Source organism: Eretmochelys imbricata, chromosome 10, assembly GCF_965152235.1.
Source record: "Eretmochelys imbricata isolate rEreImb1 chromosome 10, rEreImb1.hap1, whole genome shotgun sequence".
NCBI lineage: Eukaryota > Metazoa > Chordata > Testudines > Cheloniidae > Eretmochelys > Eretmochelys imbricata.
In genome coordinates, this window is record NC_135581.1 from 22,004,774 (window position 1) to 22,021,550 (window position 16,777).

The 16,777-nt window shown below is 43.9% G+C and overlaps 1 protein-coding gene across 1 annotated transcript in view; it reads left to right on the plus strand.

The window, feature by feature from the left end:
- The window catches only part of MRTFB (myocardin related transcription factor B), a 202,265-nt gene that overhangs the window by 61,558 nt on the left and 123,930 nt on the right, over nt 1–16,777 (plus strand). Inside the window, exon 2 of the mRNA XM_077828958.1 lies at nt 2,301–2,498. Coding sequence (XP_077685084.1) covers nt 2,345–2,498 — 154 coding nt within the window. The 5' untranslated portion in view covers nt 2,301–2,344. The remainder of the gene's footprint in view (nt 1–2,300; nt 2,499–16,777) is intronic.

Here is a 16,777-nt window from a genome sequence, read left to right on the forward strand (position 1 = left end):
ACTTTGGTTGACTGGTTAAAGTGCCCTTTCAAAGCCCCCCTCAACCCACTAGCGCCACGTTGGGCTCTTGAAATGGCCATTGTGTCTGGCTGTTCAAAGTCAGAAGGCAGCTGATCCACTTCCTCCCTCTACCCTGATGGCAATTTTTCCCTTTTGCCTCACAGGTATTATTCAGGACACAACAGGCAGCTTTAACTATGGGGATATTTTTTTCACTAAGATCCAGTCTAGTGAGTAAACACCACAGTCTCCCTTCAGTCTACCAAAGGCACATTCAACAGTCATTCTGCATCTGCTGTTCTGGTAGTAGAATCTTTTCTTGGTATTGTCCAGGTGGCCACTGCATGGCTTCATGAGCCCGGGAGCAACAGCTGGGTCACCAGAATCACTATAGGCATTTCAATATCACCCATGGTAATTTGCCAGTCGGGAAAGAATGTTCCTGCTTGCAGCTTGCTGAACAGTCCTGCATTCTTAAAGTGAGCATCAGGCACTTTCCTGACTAGCAAACACTGATATCGGTGAAACGTCCCCAGTGATCCACCAATGTTTGCATAGCCATAGAAAAGTAGCCCTTTCTGTTGGTGTACTCTGTGGCAAGGTGTACTGGTGTCAAAATAGGAGTAGTCATGCCGTCTGTTGCCCAGCCCCACTTTGGGAACCCCATTGCTGCAAATCCACCACTATGTCCAGCATATTGCTGAGAATGTCAGTCCTGCATAGCAGGAGATGATTAATGGCCCTACATGTTTGCATGACAGCGGCAGCCACTGTGGATTTTCCAGTTCCATAATGATCTCACCACTCGCTTCTCCACTGTTAATGCAGCTCACATTCTGGTGTCCCTGTGCTAGGGAGCTGGGACACACTCAGCACACAGATCCAGTAATGTGGCCTTTTTCATCTGAAAGCTCTCCAGCCACTGTTCTGTCATCTTAAACCTCCATTATGATGTAATCCCCCCAGTCAGTGCTAGTTTATTTGACCCAGAAGTGATGCTGCACGGTCTGTAGCTGCTCCATACATGCCAACAACAACCTTGAATTATTTTTCCCTGTGTTCCTTAGAAAACAGTCCTTGAAGAAATCATCGTGTCCCATCTTTACAGTACTTGTTGTACATCTGCAAATACAGGAAAATTCTGCATCCTGTATTTGCAAAGTTCATGAGAACAGTGCAGAGCTCTGCAGGCTTCTATCAGAAATGGCAGACACCAAAAAGTGCTGTTTGAGTTTGTGGGATTTTTTTTAAAAAGGCACAAAAATTATGGGATATGAATGGCATTATAAGATGGAGAATATTGCATGCTGAGAAGCTGACTCATAGCTCCCAGAGATCCCATGGAAAGTCATTTCTATCCCACAACACACTGTGAAAATTTCCCAAAAGGCGTTGTGCCAGATGGTGGCACATGACACACTGGGATATCGACTATGGTGTACTGCACTTTGCATTGACACAAGCACTCCTGGTGAGTATGTGCAGCGCTGACACAAGTGTGCATGCACCTGAGCAATATACAAACTTTGGCGGCTTACACTGATGTAATTTGTGTTGACCAAAGTTTGTAACGTAGACATGGTCCCAGTCAAATAAGCAGGAAAACAAATTCTGCTTTTTTATACATCATAAAACAGCCAAAAAAAAAAAAAAAGTGGGGAGAACTTTTAAACTTTAAGCAACTTTTTAAAAAGTCCTTTGAATGTCTCCTTTACAAAAAGTCAAAGCATAATTGACAATGTGATAAATCTTTATAGATACAAAATCTGTGGGGTATGTAAGAAGCATTATCTTAGACTAGGGATTCTCAACCTCTTTCGAAGTGTGGACCATGACTTCAATATGGAGTTTTGCGTGGACAGTCTTCCATCTTCTTTTCAATCGTGAAACATTCCTGTAGCAACTACAGAAATTGTTCATGTGGAAAAGTAATGTTAGGAAAGTATTTTATATCTATTTTAGCTTTTTTAAATTTAGCAACTGAAAACCAGGAGGCAGACCACCACCACGTCACCTATCACTTTTACAGACCACCAGGAAGTGTTCGGCAGACAATCACTAGTCCAGGGACCACGAATTGAGAACCATTGTGTTCGAGCTTTGTATTAAGGAACTCTTCACCATTGTTTTTATTTATTTGGTATCAAGAAGGTTTTATGAGGGAGATCTTCAGATTTGTCTTTTGTGATAAAATATTCAAAGTCTCATAACATCTTAAGCATTAAATAATTATTCTGACTACTGAACATTTGCATATAGTTGCATGCTGTCTTTATATTTTTCCCTTTTTTTCTTACCAGATTCATCAGCGTGCTGCAATTAAGAGGCCAGCTGCCTGGACACAATGGACCACTTAAGGACAGCAGACACTGAGGATGATTCAGGATCACTAACAAATCTTGTTCCTAGTCCTCATAGTGAAGCAGTTGCTCATGAATTTCAGGAACTCTCATTGCAGCCTAGTCAGTACTTACCTCCCCTCAACGAACGAAAGAATGGTGAGTACAACAGGTTAGAGGCAGGACCTCCCTGCTCTGTCATGAAGAAATGTGTATTTTTATAAGTGGAGGTAATAATGTTTTTAATTGTTTACTTTCCTCAAGTGAAATATTTGTTAATCCTCTCCATTTATGTGTCCAACAACCATATTAAAGTATCAGAGTGGTAGCCGTGTTAGTCTGTATCAGCAAAAAAAAGGAGGAGTACCTGTGACACCTTAGAGACGAACAAATTTATTTGGGCATAAGCTTTCGTGGGCTAAAACCCACTTCATCGGATGCATGCAGTGGAAAATACAGTAGGAAGATATATATACACAGAGAACATGAAAAAATGGGTGTTGCCATACCAACTGTAACAAGACCTATTAATTAAGGTGGGCTATTATTAGCAGCAGAAAAAAAAAATTTGTAGTGATTCTGTAGTATTCTGTAGTATTCTTTATCACATTGGTGATATATGCCATCATGTGCCAACAATGCCCCTCTGCCATGTACATTGGCCAAACTGGACAAAAATCTACGCAAAAGAATAAATGGACACAAATCAGACATCAAGAATTATAACATTCAAAAACCAGTCAGAGAACACCTCAACCTCCCTGGTCACTCAATTTCAGACCTAAAAGTTGCAATTCTCCAACAAAAAAAACTTCAAAAACAGACTCCAATGAGAAACTGCAGAATTGGAATTAATTTTCAAACGGGACACCATTAAATTAGGCTTGAATAAAGACTGGGAGTGGATGGGTCATTACACAAAGTAAAAACTATTTCCCCATGCTAATTTTTCCCCCTGCTGTTACTCACACCTTCTTGTCAACTGTTTGAAATGGGCCATCCTGATTATCACTACAAAAGTTTTTTTTTTCTGCTGCTTATAATAGCCCACCTTAATTGATTGGTCTTATTACTGTTGGTATGGCAACACCCATTTTGTCATGTTCTCTGTTTATATAGATCTTCCTACTATATTTTCCACTGCATGTATCTGATGAAGTGGGTTTTAGCCCAAGGAAGCTTATGCCCAAATAAATTTGTTAGTCTCTAAGGTGCCACAAGTACTCCTCATTGTTTTTTACATTAAAGTATGAATATTATTTTTATTTGTTGTGAAATGTGTCTTGAACAACTTCATTTACCATTGCAAATGGCCTAACTTTAAACACCCAATCTTGAAAATGTTGGCCAATGCACATAAACTGTGGCTCTTTGTTTTCATGAATGAAAGATATAATCCTCAACAAATACAAAGTGAAAGTATGAGTTAATAAAATGTATGTTTTCTCCCTGGGGACACAGTAACATTACCAAACAACTGAAGATAGTTATTCCAAATAATTATTTTTTGTTGAAAAATTAGAGGTGTTTAAACTTGAGGTTTTTAAAGTAAAAAGATTATTTCACAGACTAGTTTAAGGATGAACATTGTAGGGAAAATGAGGTTTACATTTTAGGAATGTTTCCAGTATCTTTCCTCATTGTTTATATTGGCATGGCAGCTTAGTAGAAATGTGTTTCCACTGCTACAGTAAGCATAGGAAGAGTTAGGTTTGAATCAATATGTACGTTAGTGTTCACTATAAAATGGAGTCATAATTATTTTAAAACATGTTGGACCTCACATGTTTGCTCCTTATGTTGCTCATCACCTTTTTCTACTTGGCAGATTTGTCTTAAATACTTGTTTTTCAACTCATTTTGGTAAATATTGGGAATATTCAGTTTCCAAATTGGAATAATAAATTTTGTGTCCATTTTTATTTAACCAGGGAAGTTGGCCAAAGCAAGTCATTTATTAATGATTCAGAAGTATGGTATAAAAGTACATAAGGAGAAAGGTGGTGTACCTTCTCAGCCTTAAAATAAAATAAATACATGGACACAGGGTGTCTGTGTCTTCCTATGAGGTAATATCTTTTATTGAACCAATTTCTGTTAGTGAGAGACTTTCGAGCTTTGTCAGACTGTCTATGTTAAAGACCTGAGTTTGGGCGCAAGTCTAGAGACTTATGCTTCCTATCGTCAGGATGCTTTTAGTTTCCAAATAGACGAGTATGCATATGTTACTCAGTGTTGGGAGATGTATATAGTATGCCATGGCCAAAGTTGTATAACATTGGAGGAAGGATACAGGTTTAATCAAGGAAAAGTTAGGTAGTGAGAAACTTCAACCGCTTCCTTTTTTCCATTGCAAACTTAGCTTAGCTTTTGTACAGCTGGGAAGAAATCTTCCCCTGCCCTGTTGTAAATCTGTGCATCGCTCTCTCGTCCACAAGTGTGCAGATTTTAAACATCTATCAAGTATTTAACATACTATTGATCCATAACTAAAACAGTTCATGAACAGTTTAATATAACTGCAGTTCAGTTCTCTTGTTTCAGGGGTCTAAAACTTTGGTTCTAGATCACTTTTCGATGGATGAGCCTTTAAAAAAAATCCCTTAAACTTCAGAAAGAAACATATAACTTTGAGATGTTAATCCTCACTATGTATTGTCTGGGACTCGGTTTATACTGAAGTCCTTTTATAAATTTATCTGCAGCGAGACTGGTAGTTCAAACTAAAGCTACATTTTAGTCATGGGTATTTTTAGTAAAAGTCATGGAAAGTCATGGGCAGTAAACAAAAATTCACAGCCCGTGACCTGTCCATGACTATATACCCCTGACTAAAACTTGCGGGGGGGGGGTCCTGGGGGCACTGTAGGTGCTGGGGGGATATGACCCTGGGGGTGGGGGGTGCTGCCGCAGATACTCAGGGGAGACACGGCCCAGGGAAGCACTGTGGGTACTCGGGGTGGGGCACAGGTGCTTGGGGGGTGTGGGCTGGGGAGACGCTGCGGGTGCTCAAGGTTGGGGGCGCGGCCCAGGGGGCACTGCGGGGAGCTGGCAGGGGGTGGTTGGCGGGGCTGGGGCAGGTTTCCTACCTGGCTCCTGGGAAGCGGCAACCTCCAGCTCTTAGACCCACGTGTTGCCTCTGCTGTGCCCCAGCCCTGGTTCTGCAGCTCCCATTGTCTGGGAACTGTGGCCAGTGGGAGCTGTCGGGGCAGTGTCTGCTGGCAGAGGCAGCATGTGGAGCTAGGAGCTGAGGGAGGGGAGTTCCTGTTGCCCTTCCAGGAGGCTCCCCCCCAGGTAAGCACTGCCCGCATCCCAATACCCAACCCTAAGCCTCCACCCCCCACCCCCAACTCCTGTTGCTGGGGGGGCGCGGGGGCCCTGGACTACCCCAGCAGCAGCCAGGACGACTGGCCCAGCGGCTGCCCGAGCTGGGCAGCTGCAGAAGTTATGGAGGTCATGGAATCCGTGACTTCCGTGACAAACACAGAGCTTTATTCATAACTATACATCTTAAGCAGCCCATGCAATACAGCTTGAGAGTTACCATCACTTTCTTGGTACCAGCTATAATGAAATCTGTTTAACAAGCCTTGAAAAATTCCCCTAAAAACAAATTATCCCAACAGAAAAAAGTAGCCTTATGAAATGGCTTACCTTAATAATAATGAGAGTCTTGTATCTGTATGTGCTTGCCTCCCAACCCCCCAAACATTCATTTCTTGTCTCCCCATATCTCTGAACAGTCTGCTCTTTATTACCTTGTGGCTGTCTACTTAGCTCTTTTTCTGATCCACAGGATATTATTGAGGCCAAGAGTTCAACAAAATTCAAAGAGGGATTAGACAGTTTTATTGATAACAAGAACATCCACATTTATAATAGTTATTTCTAAAAAGATTTGGAAGGAATATAAACCTCATGCTTCAGGGTTAAAGCTGATCTCTAACTATTAAGAGTTAAGATTAGACTTTCATTGGGCCAGATTATCACACATCTGTTTAGTACAGGATTTCTTATACTGTCTTCTGAAGCATCTGCTGCTGTCCACTGCCAGAAGCAGGATATTATATTTGATATACCATAGGTGTGACTGAGTGTAGTATTTTCCAGGTTCCTATGAGTCTGCTCTCCGGTGAGCTAGGCAGACAACACTACACTGGTTCAATCTCTTTTTGCATTTGGAAGGTTGTCTTTATAATCATGAATGCTAGAAACATGAAAACTTTTTTTTTAAAAGAAAGCGTAATTTTTAAAAAAACCTGACAGCATTCATTCTGGAAAGATTCCTCTTCAATATGGATGAGTGTTTTTCTTCCAACCTGTCTTTAAGCTACATTTTGTGCATGTTTTTCATTGTGCCTCTGAAAGAACTGCCTGATTTTGTTCCTTGTGCAGACTGAAGTAGATTACTGTGCATGTTGAGCCTTGATATACTGAGCTTTTCATTTTATGAAGGGTAGCCTGACATCAATATATGTATCCACAAAATTTAAAACAAAATTAAGCTCCTGAATGTGCCTGTTGACCATGTTTCCTATCATTTCACCATATACATTTAGCTGTATTTTCTTTCTTCTTTTACTTTTTGTGAAAAAGCAGCTCAATTGTAATCCAACCAATAAAACCTAGCTACGTTGTGCTTTATAAACTAAATTGTGTAAGTTAACTTTTTAGTCCTTTATTTTTAATTCTTACTTTTCAATGGGCCATTCTTGGTGAGTGTGCTTTTGATGACTTAACAGAACTCCTGCAGCTGCTGTTTCAAGCCTGTTTTGGTGCTGTCACAGGGGTGATGGGCACTTTCTCTTAGCACTTGCACTGTTCAAAGGAATGTTTTTGTAGAGTGTGAGCTAATATACACTTTTCAGAGTAACAGCCGTGTTAGTCTGTATTCGCAAAAAGAAAAGGAGTACTTGTGGCACCTTAGAGACTAACCAATTTATTTGAGCATGAGCTTTCGTGAGCTACAGCTCACTTCATCGGATGCATACTGTGGAAACTGCAGAAGACATTATATACACAGAGACCATGAAACAATACCTCCTCCCACCCCACTCTCCTGCTGGTAATAGCTTATCTAAAGTGATCATCAAGTTGGGCCATTTCCAGCACAAATCCAGGTTTTCTCACCCTCCGCCTCCCCCCCCCCCCCCCCAAACTCACTCTCCTGCTGGTAATAGCCCATCCAAAGTGACCACTCTCTTTAAAATGTGTATGATAATCAAGGTTGGCCATTTCCAGCACAAATCCAGGTTTTCTCACCCCCCCACCCCCCTCCAAAAACCACACACACAAACTCACTCTCCTGCTGGTAATAGCTTATCCAAAGTGACCACTCTCCTCACGATGTGTATGAAAATCAAGGTGGGCCATTTCCAGCACAAATACAGGTTTTCTCACCCCCCCACCCCCTTTTTTCAAAAAAACACACACAAAAACTCACTCTCCTGCTGGTAATAGCTTATCCAAAGCGACCACTCTCGCTACAATGTGCATGATAATCAAGGTGAGCCATTTCCAGCACAAATCCAGGTTTTCTCACCCCCTCAACCCCCCACCCCCATACACACACAAACTCACTCTCCTGCTGGTAATAGCTTATCCAAAGTGACCACTCTCCTCACGATGTGTATGAAAATCAAGGTGGGCCATTTCCAGCACAAATACAGGTTTTCTCACCCCCCCACCCCCTTTTTTCAAAAAAACACACACAAAAACTCACTCTCCTGCTGGTAATAGCTTATCCAAAGCGACCACTCTCGCTACAATGTGCATGATAATCAAGGTGAGCCATTTCCAGCACAAATCCAGGTTTTCTCACCCCCCCACCCCCATACACACACAAACTCACTCTCCTGCTGGTAATAGCTTATCCAAAGTGACCACTCTCCTCACGATGTGTATGAAAATCAAGGTGGGCCATTTCCAGCACAAATACAGGTTTTCTCACCCCCCCACCCCCCTTTTTTCAAAAAAACACACACAAAAACTCACTCTCCTGCTGGTAATAGCTTATCCAAAGCGACCACTCTCGCTACAATGTGCATGATAATCAAGGTGAGCCATTTCCAGCACAAATCCAGGTTTTCTCACCCCCTCACCCCCATACACACACAAACTCACTCTCCTGCTGGTAATAGCTCATCCAAAGTGACGACTCTCCCTACAGTGTGCATGATAATCAAGGTGGGCCATTTTCCAGCACAAATCCAGGTTTTCTCACCCCCCCACAAACTCACTCTCCTGCTGGCAATAGCTCATCCAAACTGACCACTCTCCTTACAATGTGCATGATAATCAAGGTGAGCCATTTCCAGCATAAATCCAAGTTTAACCAGAACGTCGGGGGGGGGGGGGGGCGGGTAGAAAAAAACAAGGGGAAATAGCCTACCTTGCATAATGACTTCGCCACTCCCAGTCTCTATTTAAGCCTAAATTAATAGTATCCAATTTGCAAATGAATTCCAATTCAGCAGTTTCTCGCTGGAGTCTGGATTTGAAGTTTTTTTGTTGTAAGATAGAGACCTTCATGTCTGTGATTGTGTGACCAGAGAGATTGAAGTGTTCTCCGACTGGTTAATGAATGTTATAATTCTTGACATCTGATTTGTGTCCATTTATTCTTTTACGTAGAGACTGTCCAGTTTGACCAATGTACATGGCAGAGGGGCATTGCTGGCACATGATGGCATATATCACATTGGTGGATGTGCAGGTGAACGAGCCTCTGATAGTGTGGCTGATGTTATTAGGCCCTTTGATGGTTTCCCCTGAATAGATATGTGGGCACAGTTGGCAACGGGCTTTGTTGCAAGGATAGGTTCCTGGGTTAGTGGTTCTGTTGTGTGGTGTGTGGTTGTTGGTGAGTATCAGGTTGGGGGGCTGTCTGTAGGCAAGGACTGGCCTGTCTCCCAAGATTTGTGAGAGTGTTGGGTCATCCTTCAGGGTAGGTTGTAGATCCTTAATAATGCGTTGGAGGGGTTTTAGTTGGGGGCTGAAGGTGACGGCTAGTGGCGTTCTGTTATTTTCTTTGTTAGGCCTGTCCTGTAGTAGGTGACTTCTGGGAACTCTTCTGGCTCTATCAATCTGTTTCTTCACTTCCACAGGGGGGTATTATAGTTGTAAGAATGCTTGACAGAGATCTTGTAGGTGTTTGTCTCTGTCTGAGGGGTTGGAGCAAATGTGGTTGTATCGCAGAGCTTGGCTGTAGACGATGGATTGTGTGGTGTGGTCAGGGTGAAAGCTGGAGGTAGGAATGTAGGTAGGAATAGCGGTCAGTAGGTTTCTGGTATAGGGTGGTGTTTGTGACCATTGTTTATTAGCACTGTAGTGTCCAGGAAGTGGATCTCTTGTGTGGACTGGACCAGGCTGAGGTTGATGATGGGATGGAAATTGTTGAAATCATGGTGGAATTCCACAAGGGCTTCTTTTCCATGGGTCCAGATGATGAAGATGTCATCAATGTAGCGCAAGTAGAGTAGGGGCGTTAGGGGACGAGAGCTGAGAAAGCGCTGTTCTAAGTCAGCCATAAAAATGTTGGCATACTGTGGGGCCATGTGGGTACCCATAGCAGTGCCACTGATCTGAAGGTATACATTGTCCCCAAATGTAAAATAGTTATGGGTAAGGACAAAGTCACAAAGTTCAGCCACCAGGTTAGCCGTGACATTATCGGGGATAGTGTTCTTGACGGCTTATAGTCCATCTTTGTGTGGAATGTTGGTGTAGAGGGCTTCTACATCCATAGTGGCCAAGATGGTGTTATCAGGAAGATCACCGATGGATTGTAGTTTCCTCAGGAAGTCAGTGGTGTCTCGAAGGTAGCTGGGAGTGCTGGTAGCGTAGGGCCTGAGGAGGGAGTCTACATAGCCAGACAATCCTGCTGTCAGGGTGCCAATGCCTGAGATGATGGGGTGCCCAGGATTTCCAGGTTTATGGATCTTGGGTAGTAGATAGAATATCCCAGGTCGGGGTTCCAGGGGTGTGTCTGTGCGGATTTGATCTTGTGCTTTTTCAGGAAGTTTCTTGAGCAAATGCTGTAGTTGCTTTTGGTAACTCTCAGTGGGATCATAGGGTAATGGCTTGTAGAAAGTCGTGTTGGAGAGCTGCCGAGCAGCCTCTTGTTCATATTCCGACCTGTTCATGATGACAACAGCACCTCCTTTGTCAGCCTTTTTGATTATGATGTCAGAGTTGTTTCTGAGGCTGTGGATGGCATTGTGTTCTGCACGGCTGAGGTTATGGGGCAAGTGATGCTGCTTTTCCACAATTTCAGCCTGTCATAAATATAAAAGGAAGGGTAAACCCCTTTGAAATCCCTCCTGGCCAGGGGAAAGCTCCTCTCACCTGTAAAGGGTTAAGAAGCTAAAGGTAACCTCGCTGGCACCTGACCAAAATGACCAATGAGGAGACAAGATACTTTCAAAAGCTGGGAGGAGGGAGAGAAACAAAGCGTCTGTGGCTGTCTATATGCTGGTCTTTGCCAGGGATAGACCAGGAATGGAGTCTTAGAACTGTTAGTAAGTAATCTAGCTAGGTATGTGTTAGATTATGATTTCTTTAAATGGCTGGGAAAAGAATTGTGCTGAATAGAATAACTATTTCTGTCTGTGTATCTTTTTTGTAACTTAAGGTTTTGCCTAGAGGGGTTCTCTATGTTTTTGAACCTAATTACCCTGTAAGATATCTACCATCCTGATTTTACAGGGGGGATTTCTTTATTTCTATTTACTTCTTTTTTTTATTAAAAGTCTTCTTGTAAAAACTGAATGCTTTTTCATTGTTCTCAGATCCAAGGGTTTGGGTCTGTGGTCACCTATGCAAATTGGTGAGGCTTTTTATCCAACATTTCCCAGGAAAGGGGGGGTGCAAGTGTTGGAAGGATTGTTCATTGTTCTTAAGATCCAAGGGTCTGGGTCTGTAGTCACCTAGGCAAATTGGTGAGGCTTTTTACCAAACCTTGTCCAGGAAGTGGGGTGCAGGGTTTTGGGAAGTATTTTGGGGGGAAAGACGCGTCCAAACAGCTCTTCCCCAGTAACCAGTATTAGTTTGGTGGTGGTAGCGGCCAGTCCAAGGACAACGGGTGGAATATTTTGTACCTTGGGAAGTTGTGACCTAAGCTGGTAAAGATAAGCTTAGGAGGTTTTTTCATGCAGGTCCCCACATCTGTACCCTAGAGTTCAGAGTGGGGGAGGAACCTTGACACAGCCCGGGCACGTCGGCGGAAGCAGTCTATGTAGAAGTCCAGTCTGCTGTTTCGACCTTCAGGAGGAGTCCACCTAGAATCCTTCTTTTTGTAATGTTGGTAGGGAGGCCTCTGTGGATTAGTATGTTGTTCAGAGGTATATTGGAAATATTCCTTGAGTCGGAGACGTCGAAAATAGGATTCTAGGTCACCACAGAACTGTATCATGTTCGTGGGGGTGGAGGGGCAGAAGGAGAGGCCCCGAGATAGGACAGCTACTTCTGCTGGGCTGAGAGTATAGTTGGATAGGTTAACAATATTGCTAGGTGGGTTGAGGGAACCATTGCTATGGCCCCTTGTAGCATGTAGTAGTTTAGAAAGTTTAGTGTCCTTTTTCTTTTGTAGAGAAGCAAAGTGTGCGTTGTAAATGGCTTGTCTAGTTTTAGTAAAATCCAGCCACGAGGAAGTTTGTGTGGAAGCTTGGTTTTTTATGAGAGTATCCATTTTTGAGAGCTCATTCTTAATCTTTCCCTGTTTGCTGTAGAGGATGTTGATCAGGTGATTCTGCAGTTTCTTTGAGAGCGTGTGGCACAAGCTGTCAGCATAGTCTGTGTGGTATGTAGATTGTAATGGATTTTTTACCTTTAGTCCTTTTGGTACAATGTCCATCTGTTTGCATTTGGAAAGGAAGATGATGTCTGTCTGTATCTGTGCAAGTTTTTTCATTCAGTTGATAGATTTCCACTCCATACGGCTAAATGCAGTGCCTTGCATAATGACAGGTTTCAGAGTAACAGCCGTGTTAGTCTGTATTCGCAAAAAGAAAAGGAGTATTTGCGGCACCTTAGAGACTAACCAATTTATTTGAGCATGAGCTACTACAGGACAGGCCTAACAAAGAAAATAACAGAACGCCACTAGCCGTCACCTTCAGCCCCCAACTAAAACCTCTCCAACGCATTATTAAGGATCTACAACCTATCCTGAAGGATGACCCAACACTCTCACAAATCTTGGGAGACAGGCCAGTCCTTGCCTACAGACAGCCCCCAACCTGAAGCAAATACTCACCAACAACCACATACCACACAACAGAACCACTAACCCAGGAACCTATCCTTGCAACAAAGCCCGTTGCCAACTGTGCCCACATATCTATTCAGGGGACACCATCAAAGGGCCTAATAACATCAGCCACACTATCAGAGGCTCATTCACCTGCACATCCACCAATGTGATATATGCCATCATGTGCCAGCAATGCCCCTCTGCCATGTACATTGGTCAAACTGGACAGTCTCTACGTAAAAGAATAAATGGACACAAATCAGATGTCAAGAATTATAATATTCATTAACCAGTCGGAGAACACTTCAATCTCTCTGATCACGCAATCACAGACATGAAGGTCGCTATCTTAAAACAAAAAAACTTCAAATCCAGACTCCAGCGAGAAACTGCTGAATTGGAATTCATTTGCAAATTGGATACTATTAATTTAGGCTTAAATAGAGACTGGGAGTGGCTAAGTCATTATGCAAGGTAGCCTATTTCCCCTTGTTTTTTTCTACCTCCCCCTCCCCCCGACGTTCTGGTTAAACTTGGATTTGTGCTGGAAATGGCCCACCTTGATTATCATGCACATTGTAAGGAGAGTGGTCACTTTGGATGAGCTATTACCAGCAGGAGAGTGAGTTTGTGTGTGTATGGGGGTGGGGTGGTGAGAAAACCTGGATTTGTGCTGGAAATGGCCCACCTTGATTATCATGCACATTGTAGGGAGAGTGGTCGCTTTGGATAAGCTATTACCAGCAGGAGAGTGAGTTTTTGTGTGTGTGTTTTTTTGAAAAAAGGGGGTGGGGGGGTAAGAAAACCTGTATTTGTGCTGGAAATGGCCCACCTTGATTTTCATACACATCATGAGGAGAGAGGTCACTTTGGAAAAGCTATTACCAGCAGGAGAGTGAGTTTGTGTGTGTGGTTTTTGGAGGGGGGTGAGGGGGTGAGAAAACCTGGATTTGTGCTGGAAATGGCCCACCTTGATTATCATACACATTTTAAAGAGAGTGGTCACTTTGGATGGGCTATTACCAGCAGGAGAGTGAGTTTTGGGGGCGGGGGGGGCGGAGGGTGAGAAAACCTGGATTTGTGCTGGAAATGGCCCAACTTGATGATCACTTTAGATAAGCTATTACCAGCAGGAGAGTGGGGTGGGAGGAGGTATTGTTTCATGGTCTCTGTGTATAATGTCTTCTGCAGTTTCCACAGTATGCATCCGATGAAGTGAGCTGTAGCTCACGAAAGCTCATGCTCAAATAAATTGGTTAGTCTCTAAGGTGCCACAAGTACTCCTTTTCTTTTAGCTAATATACAGTCAGCTTTGATCTTGACTTCAAAGATAGTTGCTTGCTTGTTTGTTTTCCTAGAGAGAGGTACAGTAAGGTGCCATGATGGTGAAGTTGGGTGTAGGGAGGGGAATAGGGAATAAAATGGTACGGAAAAAGGCAACTAAAGGAAAGGAATTATGAAAAACATTGATTCTTCTTTGAATAGTGTCCTTATGGGTGCTTTACTGTAGGTGTGTCTGCGTCCCTGCACTGCCGATGGGACAAATTTGGTAGCAGTGTCCATTCAGCCTATGCATGTGCTGGCCCATGCTCTGTCATGAAGCTAACTAGCATGGGTGGGCAAACCCTCCTCAGTTCCTTCTCAACCGCCCCTGACTAGAGACGGGGCTTTAACTGTCCATTCACGGATTGTTAACTTTTTTAGAAATGCTAATCTTTAGCTCCCTTCTGAAGACTCTTTTCTTTCTTTTCTTCATTTACATTTTTATTTGGCCATTGCCTAAAGAAAAAGAAAAGACTTCATTCTTTCATCAACCCCTGGTTGTGGGGGGACCCTTCTGGTCAGGGTGTGCATTGCTCCCCGGACTTCAAGAAGTGTCTCTGTTGCAAAGAATCTATCGCAGTGACTGATGGACACTCCGTGCATCCACTGCCTGGAAGAGAAACATCCCTCAGAAGTGTGGTTTGTGTCAGCTACTGAAGCCGAGATCCAGAAAGGACAGAGAACTGAGGCTCAAACTCCTACTCATAGAGTCAACCACCCAAATTGCGGCAGGAGTTACCATAACCCTCTACTTCAAAGGGACCTGTGCCCAAGGAGACACCCACGAGCCATTCACATAAGGCCTCTAAGAAAAGGTCCGTGAGTCCCCATAGCAAGCCCAAGAAAATGATCTCCTGCTCCATCAGTGTCATTAGTACCAACGGCACCAAAGCCATCTAAATCTGGTACACAGGGCTCACACAGTACCATTCTGACAGAGCACCTTGGGTTGCTTAAGAACCCAGTGGGCACAAGCAAGGAACAGTCAGTACCACCAAGGCAAGAGAAACAGAAAGTCTGCCGCGGGTAAGGCTCTTGTGGCATGGATATCATCATTGGTATCGTCTGGGGCACACCAGGCACCAATGGACCATACTATTGAGTCTATATCACCAACTCCTTCGGTACAGGCATCTCAGCACCGACAACCACCACCAATACTGACACCCTTGGCACTGCCCAACTTCAGGTGTGTGACGGATCTTGTGGTGTCTGATGTACTGGACTTGTTTCTTCTCAGTACTGGGACCCTGGTACCGAGTTCACCCGGAGCCTTTGACTCGCTGATGACCTCTTGCCATGCACCACTCTTTTCATCTTCTGAATCAGAAAGTAAGCAAGAGGACGTGGTCTCCCGCCGCTCTTCTCACCTACCGTATGGTGCCCCATTTCACTATGGACCTCCATCATATCATCCTCCTGATCCACAGCCTCCATGGTTTGGACAGCCGTGGGTCACTGGGTCCTTTCCCACCCTAATGGGCCTACTGGGATCCCTGGCAGGCTCAAAGACAACAGGCTCCCCATAGTTCCAGTATGGCCTAACAGCAACCAATGAGACGCCCTCCTTCAGCTGCTGCTTCGAGGTCATCTGAGCTCCCTGAACAGGCACGGGAGGAAAAGGAGGCTGAAGCTGAGTAGGAACTTACCCCACAAGTCCATTTTTCATCATCATCACCAGATGAGATGATGATGCCCCCTCTGCTGTATATGGCAGATGACATTAAACTGTTTCAGGACCTGGCACAGCGGGTGGCAGAGGCATTACAGATACCACTACAAGAGGTGACTGAGTCACATCACTACCTAGTGGATATTTTACATTCTTCTGCCTCGTCCAGAGTAGCCCTCCTTATTAACAAGGCACTCTTGGACCGTGCCAAGATCATATGGCAGACCCCCCACACCTGTCCCAGCAACATGCAAGTGGGCTGACCAAAAATATTACACGCAGGCAAAAGACACAGATTTTCTCTTCTGCCTGCCTGCCTCCCAATTCAGTCATAGTGGATGTGGTCAACTTAAAGTGCCATCAACACCAATTTAAATCCACCCCTATGACTGGGACTGGAAGCACCTGGATCTTTTTGGCAGGAAAATATATTCCTCAACCACTCTCCAGTTCCGCGTTGTGAACTCTCAAGCCTTAATGGCAAAATACAATTACCAGAATTATCTGAAGCTGAACTCTTTTATTGAACAGCTTCCTGATATTTGCATAAGGAACAATTCAAGGCCAGAGTCAATGAAGGCCAGCTGGTGGCTAGACATCCCTCCAGTCTGCACTTGATGCAGCTGACACAGCAGCACACTCCATTTCTACAGCCGTCATGATGAGACGAGCCTCTTGGCTTCACCTATCCAGTTTCCCAAAGGAGGTTTGTACGACTGTGGAGGACCTTCCTTTTGAAGGGACAAAACTATTTTCGGAAAAGACCAGTGCCTCCCTCCACATCTTAAAAGACTCCAGGGCTACTCTTCAATCCCTTGGGATCTACACACCTGGGTATAAGAGAAAGTATAGCCCTCAGCCACAATTCAAACCTTGGTCATTGCAATATCAATATCAGAGGTCATTTGAACCTCAGAGGAAGAAAGTCCAGGTTCCCCACATGGAAACAGTTGGGATCTCAACCCACTTCCTCTCAACCTTCCATCTCAAAGTGACAGTTTTGACAGGTTGGTCAAGGTGGCTATAGACTATTCTCCTCAACATCATCACAGGCTGGAAAACCTCTCCCATTCCTTCAGAAGCCATCTCGCCCCTTTCTGCCGCACCTGAAAATGGATAACCTCTGACAAATGGGTACTGGAGATTATCCGAGATGGACATCCATTTTACCTTCCCCCCCACATACGCTTC